The 15,449-nt window shown below is 35.3% G+C and overlaps 1 protein-coding gene across 2 annotated transcripts in view; it reads left to right on the top strand.

Annotated features, from left to right (window-relative positions):
- Positions 1-15,449, top strand: part of Nup153 (nucleoporin 153) — a 70,025-nt gene that overhangs the window by 3,243 nt on the left and 51,333 nt on the right. For both annotated transcript variants that reach the window (XM_063259936.1, XM_003468757.5), the window contains exon 2: positions 11,710-11,935. In XM_063259936.1, the coding sequence (XP_063116006.1) occupies positions 11,710-11,935 (226 nt within the window). The remainder of the gene's footprint in view (positions 1-11,709; positions 11,936-15,449) is intronic.

Here is a 15,449-nt window from a genome sequence, read left to right as displayed (position 1 = left end):
TGTAATCACTGCTTATTTTAAAATATTAAGATGGGGGCTAGGGATTTAGCACAGCGGTGCAACTGCCTGGCAAGCGCAAGGTCATGAATGAGTTCGATCTCTGTACTCCCCTTCCCACCAATCTTAAGATTAAAAATTATTTAGCTTTAAAATGTACATAGATTGTCATTAAAGAGATGGCGCTTTAATAGTATAATACCTAAAATCCAAGTTGTTAGAGGTGTATCACTGCTCCCTGTATGAGATGTGCTCGGCTTTTTGACTCAGCTGTTTAACTGAACAAGAGAGTACACTGTAAGTGTTATTTAATACTGACAGAAGCTACCAAAGAAAAGTATTCAGGAATATGTAAAAGGGTACTCTCCTATTTATTGGTTTTTCTTTTCAGGTTAGAATAAGGACTTTTTTAAACTCCTTACTCGAACTTTGCTGGACCTGCTTACTGTCTACTATCCTAGGCTTAGGCTGTCAACTGGATGTTTTGCAATAGCTGCTGAGTCATCATGAATAACAAGGAGATTCATGACGTGGCATGTTTTATACTATGTTATTTGATGAAGTATCCTAGGATTTCTAGGCAAAACTGAAGCGTGTGCTTGTGTAGTAGACGGCAGAATATGAATGAGATGTCTGGCACTATAACTAACTCTACGTTTGCCAACCTGTGAGGCCAACTGGCTAGTGCAGTCCCTTGGTACCTGTGACATCTTGCATGTGTTGTTGGCTTGTAATTTCCTGTTTTGACTTTGGGTTTAGCTATGCTGAGAAGTTCAGCATTTTCCCCTTTGAATTTTTGTTCTTTAAAATGTCATTGTGCTTGAAGTAATGGAGAGAGAGATCCCTTGAGTTGTTTAACCATAGGGTAATGACAGTTAAGAATTGTAGCAACAGGGGCTGGGAATTTAGCTCAGTGGTATTGTGAATTTGATCCTTGGTACTGATAAAAAAAATTGTAAGAAACAAAAATGAAGAGAAGTTCCGAACATGCAAGTTGATCGTTTTCTTTTGCCTGCTGCCCCACCTCCTTTACCTTTTAGCCCAGGCACATGTATGAAGGGTATTTTTCTCGTTGGGAGCGAGCAGGTCACTAAAGAGAATGTTCTTGTCACCTTTTCATTCTCCTTTCCCATTTCATTTTTTGTGCAGTTCTCTGGGGGAGGTTATACTAGTTGTTTTTCTTAGTAGCCACTAAACAAAATATCAGCACATGGGCAAGTTAGAACTTTGCTTCTAGGAGAAACTGCTGCCACCTCCTGGTGAGAGGGTACTACTTATTTTTCCCCCTTTTGGGTGTGTGGTTTGTCTTTGGTTTGGAGCCAAAGGAATCCACTTTTTTTTTTGGTCTTTTTCCTTTTTATCAATACCGGGGATCGAACTCACGACTGCCTGCTTGCAAGGCAGGCGCTTATGCCGCGGAGCTAAACCTCCAGCCCCCGGGAATCCACTTTTTTTTTTTTTTTTGTCTTTTTCCTTTTTTATCGGTACCAGGGATCAAACTTACGACTGCCTGCTTGCAAGGCAGGCGCACTTTTAATTGTAGATACAGTTTGTATCTTGTAAGTCAGTTTCTACATTTAATTAGTTTTAAAAAGGAGAAAACAAGGAAGTATCCTTTACATCAATAGTTTACATGTGGTGTTGATGAATTGTTTTCTGTAAAGGAATGGAAAGTAAACTTTTAGACACTCTACTGCCAATTCTGTTTTCTTTTTATAATCCTTTAACAGATGTCAGCTCCATTCTTAGCCTATGAAAGAGCAGACCAAAGGCTAGATTTGCCCCATATGCCACGTTTCTCTGAACTATTGTTTATGTGATAGCATGATGTTTGTTTGTTTGTTTTGTACTTTGCCCAAATAAGTTATGTTCTGCCTAATAGCTCAAGGTTAAAGACTGTTCTCAGTTTTGAAAAGGAGGGATATTTAAAGGCTGAATATTTAATTCATTGTAGAAGTTACTACATTGTAGAAGTTGACTTTTGTCTTTGGTTTATCCTAGTTGCTTAATACCATCAGCAGATGCGGAAATGAAAATAGTTAATTGGGAAAATACACTAATATAGAGTTAAACTGAGTTTTAGTTTTTATCCAGCCTTGACTTGACCAGTTTAAATTCTGTTTAATTTCCTATTTTGTAAAATAAAAATTGTCGTGAAGGTGAAATGAGATTATAACTTACAATTATATTGTATTTGTATATGTATAGCTCAGCAGCCCAGTGTCTGCCTGGCAAGTGTGAGGTCGTGAGTTTGATTCCTGTACCCCAACTTTTCCTAGCTAAAACAGAAAAATTGTTGTGCTGAAATAGAGTATTTGAGTCTAAACATCTTTACATTGTCACTGAATTTTGTTACCTCTTAACCTCTTCCCTTATTGGTATTCAAGTTCCTTTATACATTTAAATATAATCCAGTAGGATTTTAGGATTTATATGTTTGCTGAATGATGAGGCTAAACCTTAAATGACTAGAAAAAGATACTAATTTTAAAATCATTAAATGTAAAGAATGTTTTCTGTTTATGATGACAGATCCTTGTGTGACAGTTTATGTTTACTTGCCAATCCCCCCCCACTTTTGTTTCTTGAGGCAGGGTCTCACGTTTAGTCCAGGATGGCCTTCATGTTCTTTCCTCAGCCTCCGAGTGCTTAGTTTAGAAGTGTGCATGACCACACCAGGTTCTTACTAGCCAGTTTAGCCAGATGGATGACAGAAAAGCCCAGTGATATTGCTATGACCTGGAACTGGAAAGTCCTCTGACAATGTAGGTATATATTAGTTTGAAGTAAAAGAAAAGTTTCGATCTCCTGTCACTGGTCAAAATAATCAGGTTCAGAGTATTACTGAAAACATTGTGATGATTCTGCACTTTCAATACATTTTTTATTTGTAGCTACTTAGCTTATAGTCATGGTTGGAATAGATTTTTTAAAAGATTATTCTGTGTATTAGCAGGGCAAACACCTGTAATCCTAGCTGGATAGGAAGCTGAGGCAAGGGAGTTACAAACTTGAGACCAGCCTGGGCAATTTAATGTAATTGAGACTGTCTTTCAATTAAAAAAAAAAAGCCAGGACTGTAGCTCATGGTAGAGTTCCCTGGGTTTGGTCTTTAGTGTACACATACACACACACATACACACACACACAAGTAAGTACTGGGAAACCTGTTTAAATTTCTGCTGCCAAACACAATTTGTTATCAGAAATCTGCCTGGCATAGTAGTATACGTCTGTAATCTCAGCACTCTGGAAGCTGAGGCAAGAGAATTGCTTCTAGTTTGAGGCAAGTCTGGGCTACATAGTGAGTTTAAGACTAGCGAGAACTACATAGTCTTGTCTCAAAAAACAAAACAAAACATTGCCAGAAACTGGACGATAGTTTTCTTTCTTATTGATAGTTCAGTTTGTTAATTTTCTTGATTTTACTTATTTTTTCATCGTGTGATACAAGAAATAAATGCTTACCACCAGTTTCAAACATGTTATGTGAGAAAAAGTGGGACAGTATCTTAGAAGTACTTTTTAATGGGTTTAGCTGTGTTGGGCTTTTAGTGGGTTATATTTCTTCTCCCACTTAGATTTTGTAGTCAGTTGTAGGCTTTTGAATTCTTTCTTTATCCAGAACAGTGTTTTGTGTGGCTACAGGGCTTGAACTGGTAAGCTTGGCTGCTGGCAAGCTATGGCTTGCCATAAGGTTTATAAAATGTGACAATGAATACTTTAGATTTGAAAGTTAAATTCAGATTCTTGAAACTAAGTTTGATATAATTGTAGAATTTGAGTACTTAACATTTTTTTCTGCTTGTAGAAATTACTATTAACATAATAGAACCTTATTAAATAATGTTAGAATAACAATATAAGAAGACTAAATATTGAAAGAGTAGAGTGGCATATAGGAAGGTGTTTTAACTATTTGGTTGTATAAGATTATTAAGTCTCTAGTCTCAGGTTCTTCACTTGAGATTGGAGGTAGCAAAGGAGAAAACTGATTTGGAAAATTATATGAAATAAAACTTTCAAAAGTGTTTAGGACAGGTAGTCTAGTGACATGAGAAACGGGTGGGAAAAGTGTTTGCAGAACCTTGGAAGAAGACTTCTAAGCGTTAGAGGCAGCTTGTAGTACAGTATGGATACCCACAGAACAAGAAGAAATCAGAATACCTGATTATTTTGGAAAAATAGGACCCTAGAAACAAAACTGATGGTGGATTTTATTTGATCTTTAAGGTTAGAGATACATTGAAATTAACTTTTTTTTGTCTTTTTCCTTTTTATCGCTACCGGGGATCAGACTCATGACTGCCCGCTTGCAAGGCAGGCGCTTATGCCACTGAGCTAAATCCCCAGCCCCTCAGTGAAATTAACTTGATAAAGGAGAGTTTAGAATCTGAATACTGCTGCTTAATAAAGCATAATGTGAAGAAAAACGAGTTGAACAAGATGGGAATAAAATATCTTAATAAGGAAGGATACATAGGATGGATGAGGAGTTGGTCATTGGAAAGATAGTTGGTGAAAAAGTTTATTTAATCACAAATAAAGTTCTGAGTGTTAGAGTAGAGCCCCTTTCCCACCTTAGTCAACTTTGATTAATTCTTGAGGTTAGGGTGTACGTAATTTGAAGAGCTAATATATTCACAGTGCTGTACACATTGAATTTATTTGATATATATGTAGTACTGAATTTACTTCTGGTTTCCAAATGGATTGTGTAACTATTCTAAACTTCAGTAGCTCCCTGCCAGGGGCTTTTTTCCCCCCTTACTCTATTTTGTCAAATGAAGAAGACCTGTTAGTTTCTGGGGAGAAAATTCAGAGGATTTATAAAGGCCACATTTAAAAATGTACTTTAATTCTTGAATTTAACTTCATTATTTCTGATTATCTGATGTAGACTTTGCTTCAGTGCCATAGGAATTTTTTTTTCTTTTTTTTTGGTCTTTTTCCTTTTTTTTAATCAGTACCGGGGATCAAACTCACGACTGCCCATAGGAAGTATTTTTAAGAGGTTATCGTTCTTTATTTTTCCCACTTGAATTATTTATTTATTTTACTTTTTGGCTTGCTTTCTGCTTTTCTTCAGTTAGTTGCTGTGTATTATTTATCATTACAGAAGGTCAGTTTCTTGCCGTTTGGATAGATTCACCAAGTTATTTCGTTTTGAAAGAATATTTGTGGACCAACAAAAATGATAATTGCTGAAGGTGATGTGTCACTACTAAACCAAGCTTTTGAGTTTATTTTTTATTCTTTTGGGTTTTTTCCCCTTGATACAGGATCTCATTGTGTAGTGCAAGCTGGCCTTGAACTTACTATGTAGTAGAGGTGGCGCTCAAACTCGCACCACTGCCGCCTCAACCTCCAGAGAGCTGGTTTGCAACCGTGCACCACTATGCCTGGCTTGTGCTTTAGACTTAGTGATGTTTTTAGAAACTTGTCCTAGAATATTCATATGTTGCAATAAGATGTCATTTGAGCAGTGCAGCTGTAGATAAATTAAACCTGTGACTAAACTGTGCTGTGAGACCTGATGCCAGCTCTCCCAGAACTGATGCTCTAGCGCAGGCTGTGGACAGAATGCTCAGCAACATGTGGAGCTCAGGGCTCTGTTGGTGGATGCTGGAGGGACTGTCTGGGACTTAGAATTGTTGGCACATTTATGCTTACTGCTGAAGCCTCTTACTGTAGGGAGTAAGTTAATCTGGTATAGTAGGATTTGAGTATTCACCCCTTCCTGGAGCTTTTCTCAATCCTTTTGTTTCCCTATCAGGTTTGTTCTATTAGGTTTTTTGAAATCAAAAAGCATTTTTTTGTCCCAGTTTCTTAAAGAGCTGAGGAACTCTTCTCAAGAGCTGTCCTGAAAAGGTAGGTGGGTGTTCGGCGCCTTTTTAGTAGAGAGGTCAAAAGAAATTTTCCATAGGAAACCCTCTTCCTTCTTTCACAAAACCTCCTTTTGCTTTCTCAGTTTTCCATTTGCTGCTGAAGTCTATCTTTGGCATTTTAAAACTTAAAAAATTACCAGATAGGGAATTACTTAACCAAATCTTCCTAATTTTGAAAGTTAATAAGATGGCTAGGACCTGAGGTAATGTTATTATTGTAGCTAAAGAGATTGCGTTTTGAGAAACAGTAATATTAAAGTAACAGGCAGGATCTCTTAACTTTTTGATAGTCTGCTGCCAGTGCTATGCTTAATTGAGGGAGATGTATCCTCCCCTCCTCCACAACAGTTTTTAAATCTGATGTCTGATAGTTGGTCATTTATTGCAAAGACTCAAATGAAAGTAAGACTCAAAGGTAGGCCTTGATGTTTACTTCTCATTGATATTAGGATTGATATTAAAGGCATGATGTATTTGATAAAAAGATAATGAAAATAGAATGGTCTTCTAGGCAAAATTTTATATTGTGGTGAAACTTACACTCTGAGTTATGTTTATGAAAGCCTTAGTTGAAATAACTGGTCACAGAGTTTTGTGTGATTTTAGCTGAGTGACCCTTAAACTTTATTTTGCATTAAGAAATTTGGCTTTTTAAAGGTCTCATGAGTAACACAAATTCTGCTGGTCTGAGGGCCAGCAGAACCACTCTTTCAGGCTTTTGTAATGACTGGATACATAGGCTACATAATAAAAGATGAGGCAGATTCTTAAAATGTCTCATGAGCGAAGAATTCAAGAGGGATTGTGATTGATTTAAAGGTATTTTTAAAATTACCAGATTTTTGTGTTTATTAGTAGTAGGTTATTAGGAGATTTTTGTATTAGTAGTAGGTTATTAGGAGCTTGGGCAGCATAAGGACACTGCTATATTTGCGTCTTTGTTTCCTTGGTTCTTCAGAATTTTGCATAGTGTGTTTCTTGTTTTCTCAGGTGCTTGTATAATGGGATACCTATCTCATTTTACTTCCCTACTTTATTTTTGTTCATGGCACTGAGTCACTATTAGGTGTTTATGTGTATTATGTATTTTGTTACCACGTTTGTTTTTTCCTTCCTGACTTGTAAATTCTAAGAGGACAAGAACTTATTTACTCACTGCTATAACGTTATTCATACTTACATGGTTAATAAATATTGGTTGAATGGAAGAATAGCAGTGTGCGAGCTGCATTCTATTCAGTGTAGTTCAGAATGATAACTGAGGTTTGTTCTGATTCGATATTTTTATTATATTTTGTTACACTAGTCTGACTAGTGCTATACTTGCATGTTTTCTAGACAATTGAAATTTAAGCCTTTTAAGTGTGCATAACTTTATACTTAGACTTTTTTCCTTCTACTGCATCTGGTTTTCTAATCTAACTGGTAGTGAATCTCAAATTTTGGCATACTGTATGTCAGAATCACTTGGAGGGCTTGATAAAAAGATAACTCCACTATAGGAGTTAATAAAATGTGAGTTAATAAACTGGCATAGGACCTGAGGTAGTGTTACTACTGTAGCTAAAGAGATAATACTTTGAAAAGCAGTAGTATTAATGTATTTCAAGCTTAACTTTCTTGGTGACATTCATTTAACTTACAAAAGTATATTTGGGGGGGTTTAGCTCAGTGGCGTAAGTGCCTGCTTGACAAACGCGAGGTCATGAGTTCGATCCTGGTACCAAAAAAAAGAAAGAAAGAAAGAAAGAAGGGAAATTGATACATGCTTTCTAACATAGAAGTAAGCAGATTAAGCCTGATGATTAATAATTAATATTATACATTCCAAAGTATATTTGGTTACTGCAGTGCAGGGATCTTTGTTTTCTTGTAATTAATCTGCATTTCTTATTTTTTTTTTTTTTTGTTTCTGTGTTCTTTTGAGACGAGGCCTTACTGTGTAGTTCAGGCTGAACTTGATTTAACTTATATGTAGCCCAGGCTGGTGTTGAACTTGCCTTGATCCTCCTGCCTCAGCCTCCTGAGTGCTGGGATTGTAGGTGAGTGCTGGGAGGGCCACAATACCCAGCTGCTTTTTATTTATTCTTTGTGCCAGAGTAACTCTTCTGTTCTCTGTAATTTTCCTTGTACTAAGTTGCTTTGGGCTGAGACTAATTAAATTGGTTTAAGATTTAGCTTAGGGGGCTGAGGATTTAGCTCAGTGGCATAAGTACCTGCCTTACAAGCAGGCAGTTGTGAGTTCGATCCCCGGTACCGATAAAAAGATTAAAAAAAAACTTAGCTTAGAAATGCAAAACCTGTAACCATACTTTGTGTATTTTAGTGAATGAGCCTTATATCTTTCTATTATTCAGTTTTGTTTTGTGATTGTTCACCAAGATGCCTAATACTGCTATGTAAAGACTTTTGGTTAAGTATGGTATCAGTCACAGGAATCTTTGGTATTTTATAGCTTAAACACCTTAGATAAAATCCACAACAGAATTTCTTTTTTTTTTTTAATTTTATTTAAGGAGAAAAAAGAAAAAAAAAAAACAGAAGAAGGGTACAAGTTATACAGAGTTTCAGAAAAAGTAAACAGTGGGAAATCACTAGTTAATTACATATTGTCATCTTAGAAATAATTGTTGAAGTTACAAAATTAAAGCATATAGAGGGGACTTGCAGACAGTGAGACTACAGTTTTGTTCAATGATCCAACAAAACTCAGTAATATGGTTATCTATCTTATACACTTAAATATATATGCAGTTATATCTTTTAGAGAACTTTCTTTTCCTTTCTTTTGTACAATGACAATTACACATTTTGGGTTTTATTACTCCCACAGTTCTTACTACTTTTTTTTTTTTTTTTGAAGAAAGTAAAACCAAATGTGACATACCAGGACAGAGCCAGTCAAATCAAAAGGATGGACATAATACATAATGTAAAAACAAAATACAAGGTGATCAACAATGGTTACCATAATGCCTCTTGTTATCTTAAAAAGAATTGCCTATATCATCAGTTATAATAAAATTGTACAAAACAGTAAAGAATAAGACCAATAAAACTAAAACATTGGAGACATTAGAGGATTTCAAAAGAAGATAATAGGGGGGCTGGGGATTTAGCTCAGCGGCATAAGCGCCTGCCTTGAAAGCAGGCAGTTGTGAGTTCGATCCCTGGTACCGGTAAAAACGAAAAAGTCAAAAAAAAAAAAAAAAAAAGAAGATAATAGTCAACCAGAATGGGCGTCACAATGAATCTTATTGTCTTCAGAGTTGTTGCCTATACTTTCAAACTTGTATTATCCAGCATAACAGAATAGAAGAAAATCAGTCAAAACAAGATGGTGAGAGCAATACAGAGTTTCAAATCAAGTTAATAGGAAATCAAAATGGGTTACTATAATATATCCTGCTATTTTTTATTTATTTCTCCCTTAATTAAAAGGCTAAAAATGAAAAAGTAGATAATAAAAAGGAGATTGAGATAAAAAAGAGGGCATAACAACAAAACAGCGCAGGTCAAAACATAGCCATTTAAGCAAAATAGTGTTTCACCCAAGATAATCTCGACATAATAGTAGTTACCATAGTGTGTCTACCCTTAAAATCTTTGGGTATAACTTCATATACTGTAGCATCAAACATATCAAGACAAGGTAAAACTGTTCAAGAGAATGACAGTATTACAGGGTATTTAGAATCAACTAAGAGAAAATGAACAATGGTTTCTGTATAATCTCCTTGTCTATAAAAGTTTTTGTTTATATTATCACATATAATAAAATCCAATGAAATACAACACATTAAAACCGATGGAGACAGAAGAACAAAAGCTTGATGGGACTTCAAAACAAGAGGCTATTAAATCAGCACTAGCTATTATGATGTCTTGTTTTCTCCAAAATGGCTGATCCTACCATCCAACCTTCTCTGCCTCATTTCTGTTGAGCTCTTTTTCTGTCATTAGTTGTCAGTTTGTCCTCTTCATTTCGCTTTCTGCTCCATTCATTGCGGCTGCTCTGCCAGTTTTGGACACAACAGAATTTCAACCTTTGACCTTGCTTAAGTTTTTCAGTTAACCTGAAACCTTAGGTCATTTTTGTTTGTTTTTAGGTCTGCCTGAAATTATGTTTTAATTTGTAAGCACTTTTAGGTCTTCTGAAATATGGGGAGGAATAAATAAGTAGTAGGAATAAATAAGTAAATGTGTTTCTGTAAAGACATTATTAAATCTAGGTATATTTTTTTTCAGAAGTCACCAGTACTGTGTAATACAGGTACAGGAAAGGGTAACAGTGAGTGTGTATTTTTTTTAATCATAGTAGTGAATATTTCAGAACTGTTGGTTTCATGTGTTTGATAGAAGAGCTTGCCTTGTATATCTAATTGAAAATTTTTATTTGGAGAATACATGTGGAAATATTACTTAGTTCCTAGTTACTTTTTCAGTAACTAAATAATTTGCTATTAAGTTCCCATATCAGAGGTGTCTTCCATATTTTTGGGTGATAGGGTTTTTAAAACCACTTTATCTTGGATTTGCTTTCAAAGTAGACTTACACAGTTTACTTTGATCTTGGTGGGAGTAATCTGCTAAGGTTTTTTTTTTGTTGTTTTGTTTTGTTTTTGTTTTCTTTCTGTGACTTTTTCTCTGAAACTCAAGTAATGCTATTTTATGAAGGAAGTTGCCTGAATTTGATGACCTCACCCCAGTTTGTTTCCGTTAGCTTTTTCTTGTTAGCAATAAAATTATCAGTATGTTTGTTACACCTTGTAAATTGAGTACTTTAACTTAATTTTGTTCCATGTTTGTTATTAATTCCTATAGGTAGTAATAGGAAAGGATATTTTTATTAAATAGAGTAAATCAAAGAACAGGAGACACTCATATTTCACCCTAGGTTTTGGTAATCCCAAGCTCTGTTTTACTGTCCCCTAAATATATTGTCATAGTTTTGTTTGTACTGTGGGCCCCTGACAACTTCATTTTGTGAATGTTAGTTCCAACTTCATTATGTTATTGTGAGGATTAAATTTAGTAGTCTATATAAATTGCTTAGAACAGTGTCTGACTCATACCAAAACTATAAAAAATGTTAATAATACTGGTAGTATTACCTACCGTGTTATCTTTCTCCTTTTAAAAGGTACTGTAAGTAAATAAATTTCTCAGATTTTCAGCCAACATTTGATACCATAAAATTTCATCATCAGAAACGATTGTAAGTCTTGAGTTTATGTTCTATTAGTTGTCTTCTTTCTTTTAAAAGACACTACCCATTTTTGCTGAAGATTTATTTTGCTAAAAAAATACATTAAAATAATTGTTAAAGGTGTTTGTATTCTTTTACTGGGTAAAAAAGAGTGTGTTTTCTTTAAAATATTTATTACGTATTGAGATCTTAAAAGATTATAATACTTTAGTCATTTGTGATAGGTAATGGCTCGTGTAGGCATGTGAAACAAAGACAAATAGGAATTTTATAATCTGTAGGATTTATAAAATACCATTATGGCATAATTAGTTTAGTAATAAAGTTTTAGTGAACTTTGTGGGGTTTTTTTTTTTTTTTGGAATTTTTTTGAGACCGGGTCTGGCTATGCAATTCGGGCTGGCCTTGTGTTCACTTTATGGCCCAGACTGGTCTTGAACTTGCAACAGTCATGCCTCAGCTTCCTGAGTGCTAGGATTACAGGAGTGTGCCACCACGACCAGCTCTAGTGAACTTTGTTTGAAACAAATGTATTTAATTTGATGTCACTTTCTATAAGTATGTATTTATTTAAAAAATAAATTTCTAAAATAGTTTTTCGTTTTCTCCCAATAGGGCATTCTCAGCAGGGTTACAGAGTCTGTTAAGAATATTGTACCGGGGTGGCTACAGAGATACTTCAGTAAAAATGAAGATGCATGTCGCTGCTTGACAGACACCAATGAGGTACCACACTGGCCAGAAAATAGAGAAGATGACCATGTGATGTATGACAGTGAGCAGAGTGCTGCTATTAATGATGGGCGAATCACTCCTGAGCTGCCAGTCAGTAATGCAGAAGGTAAATAGTGGAACCTCATTGAATGTGTGAGGGGTGACGATTAGGTTTATACTGAATGCTTTTTTATTTATCTGTCTTTCATCATTAAGGGTGGCTGATACATCATCAGTGAAGTTACAGGCTGTGGAGTCAGCTTTTGGTGTGACTTTTCGTATCAGTAATATTAGTTGTATGACTTTTGACATGGTAATAAATTTTTCTCCTTTTTTCCTCATAAGTTGTTGCAGGAAGAATGGTTACCAGCAAGATATGGGGGTAATGCCTGTAATTCCAGCAACTCGGCATGTTGGGGCTGAGGCAGAATTATCACTTGAACCACAAGTTAGAGACTTACCCCATGGTGAACAAGATCGTGAAGCTCTTACAATAGTTCCTGGTACTGATACAATGAAACTGATACAGTGCCTGTCACACAGCATGTAAATTTGGGTATAACTGCAATTGGCATCTGTCCTCTTCAGAGCAAACTAGGCTGGGTTATCCCATTAATCTTGCAGTTAAGTGATGCCACATTTTAAAGGTTCGAACACTTCTAGATCTACTTAGCAGCATTTTGGCAAGTTTTATAAGTATCTGTAAATTTAGTATAACCCATGAATATAATGTATTTCGAGAGATTATTCCCATTTCACTGTGTGATATAGATACATCTGTATCACACTTATACTTTCATATATGTATTATTTTTGTCATAAAATTCATGTATTTAAAATGTAGATTCTTAGTATATTCAGCATTCTGTACCCATTACTGTCACTATTTTAGAACATTTTCATCACTCCATAAAGAAATTCCATACCAGTTATCAATAACTTCATTCTTCTCTCCCCCTATAACTAACTTTCCTACCTCTGTGGGTTTGCCTATCCTAGACATTTTATATAAATGGAATCAGATAACATCTAGTCTTGACTGACTTATTTAGCTTGGTATTTTCAAAATTCATGTATAACATGTATCAGAATTTTCTTTTTGTTGTTGGACAGTGTGCTATTGTACAGATAAACTACCTTTTATTTATCTATTCGTCAGCTGATGGACCGTGAGTTGTTTTCACTTTTTGGGTATTATGAATATTACCTCTGAATATATGTGAAGATTTTTTTTTTATGGAGTTAAATAGCTGGGCCACATGATAATTTTGTTCAGCATTTTGAGGGATTGCCAGATTGTTTTCTGAGATGGTTATACTTTACCTTTTCACCTATACTGTATAAAGGATCCATTTTCTTTCTATCCTTACCTGTATTTACTTTTAGTTTGATTATAGCTATCTTAGTGTTCGTAGCAGTATCTCATTGTGGTTTTGGTTTGCGTTTCTCTGATCACTCACAATGTAGAAGAGCTTTTAAAGTGTCATTTGTATATCTTTGTGATGGCTACTGAATTGCCCAAGCTGGGTTCTAACTCAAAATTTCTGCCTTGACTTCCCAGAGTGTTGATATTACAGCTGTACATCCCTATGTCTGGCTCTTTTATTCTCTCTTTTTTTTGGTACCGAGGATCGAGCTCATGATCAGTGCTTGCTAGGCAGACACTTATGCTGCTGAGCTAAATTCTCAGCCCTTTTTTCCATTTTTAAAATCCCTTATCAGTGTGTAGTTTACAGATTGTTTCTTCATTCTGTCGATTCTTTTTCATTTGCTTGATAATACCTTTTAAACAAATGTGTGTGATTTTATAGTCCAGGGATTGAACTCACGTTTGCCAAGCAGGTGCTTACACCACTGAGCTAAACCCCCGGCCCCTGTCTTTGTTTCTTGTCTGTTACTTACTGATTTTTTTTTTTTGTTTTTTGTTTTTTGTTTTTGTACATAGGGCCTCATTATGTAGTCCAAACTGGCCCTGAACTTACTTGGGTAGCCCAGGTTGGCCTCAAACACAATAATGCTCTGGCCTCAATCTCCCACGTTCTGGGATTATAAGTGTGTGCCACCATACCTGTCAGTATTTATTATATTTTTTGACAAGTATAGTTATAACAGTTTTTCTGTGTATCAGATCTTAAATAATTGACTTGAGTATATGGCTGGTTAATTTTGGCATACTTAGTAACATATTTCCTGCCTCATTTACTTGTATTGAAAGATAGTGATAGCAAAATGAGCTTGAAAAATGGTTTCTTTTGGAGAAATGTAAGTCTAAATTTTGAGGAGGGTGTGTGTGTAGGGGTAGAAAGATACTGGAATTGAACCTAGGACGTTTGCATGGAGCAACATCCCTCGTCCTTTTTATTTTGAGAGATGGTTTTTGTTAACTCACTTACATTGCCCAGAGTCACTTGTGACCACCCCCGCCTTAGCCTTCCATAGTGCTGGGGTTGCAGGTGGGCCTCTAAATATCCTTAGTAAGATTAAACTTGGTATAATCTTTAAATGTTTGTGATTTTGTGTGTGTGTGTGTGTGTGTGTGTGTGTGTGTGTGTGTGTGTGTGTATGTACTGGGAATCAAACTCACAACCTCATGTTTGCCAGGCAGGCGCTGTACTGCTGAGCTATATATCCCTGGCCTGATTTTTGTTAAAATAATTTGAGAAGTCTTTATATCTATACTTTTCGAGATTTCTTTTAGGTATATTGACAACCACTCTAAGGCTTTATCTGGAAAATCTGCCTGCTTCCATGTCATTTTCTACTTTGGCTGTTAAAGAGACTTGTGTTTCTATTCTTTTGGTTAGGGATTTGTAGTTTTATTTAATAGCATATCCACAGTGACAGAAACCATCTCTTCAATCAACATGAGCATACAGTACTTATGAGAATTGATTAACTTGAGCTTTAATTTAGGTATGCAATACATGGACAGCTTCTAATATGACTTCTGTGAAGTTTTTTTGTGTGTATTTTCATGAAAACAAAAATTAATCTTACTGGCTTCCCAAGGTCAATTTATTTTATTTTATTTTCTTGCATTTAAAATAAAATTCTATACATTTTAGCTATAGATATTGATCACATGTCACTATAGAGAATTTGTACTTGTACATGATATAACTTGTTCTTACCCCATTTCTCCTACCTTCCCTTAGTCCGCTTTCCCCTCCCCATTTACAAAAGCTTTGTTTCCAGTTTTCACTTCTTTTTTTCTTCCCTTTACCTTTCTGCCTCCATTGGTCATTGAGCATTTTCTGTTTGTTCCTTATCTTTCAGTTTCTCACACCAGAGAAACAATGAGGTATTTACACATGTTTCTGATTTGTTTCACCTAAGAGTATGATCTCAAGGTGTGTCCATTTACCTAAAAGTGTTTCGAGCTTATCTTTTTTATGGTAGAATAGTAGTCCATTATATTTTAAAAATCCCACATTTTCTTGTCAGTTGAAACTCAGATTTTATTAAATATAGAGCAGCTTTTTACTGAGTATATTATGCACTTCTATTATTTATGAATTTAAATTATAGAAAATTTAAAACTACAGAGGAGGGTAGTACAGCAAACTTGGATATACCATCATGCAGCTTCATCAGCAGTGTGCTGCTGGCTGATTTCATTTCCTCTCTTCCATACCCTTCTG

Source organism: Cavia porcellus, unplaced genomic scaffold, assembly GCF_034190915.1.
Source record: "Cavia porcellus strain 051 isolate PalLab524CR breed Dunkin Hartley unplaced genomic scaffold, mCavPor4.1 scaffold_13, whole genome shotgun sequence".
Taxonomy (NCBI): domain Eukaryota; kingdom Metazoa; phylum Chordata; class Mammalia; order Rodentia; family Caviidae; genus Cavia; species Cavia porcellus.
The sequence above is the reverse complement of the archived record's forward strand: the minus strand, read 5'-3'. Positions and strand labels throughout refer to the sequence as shown.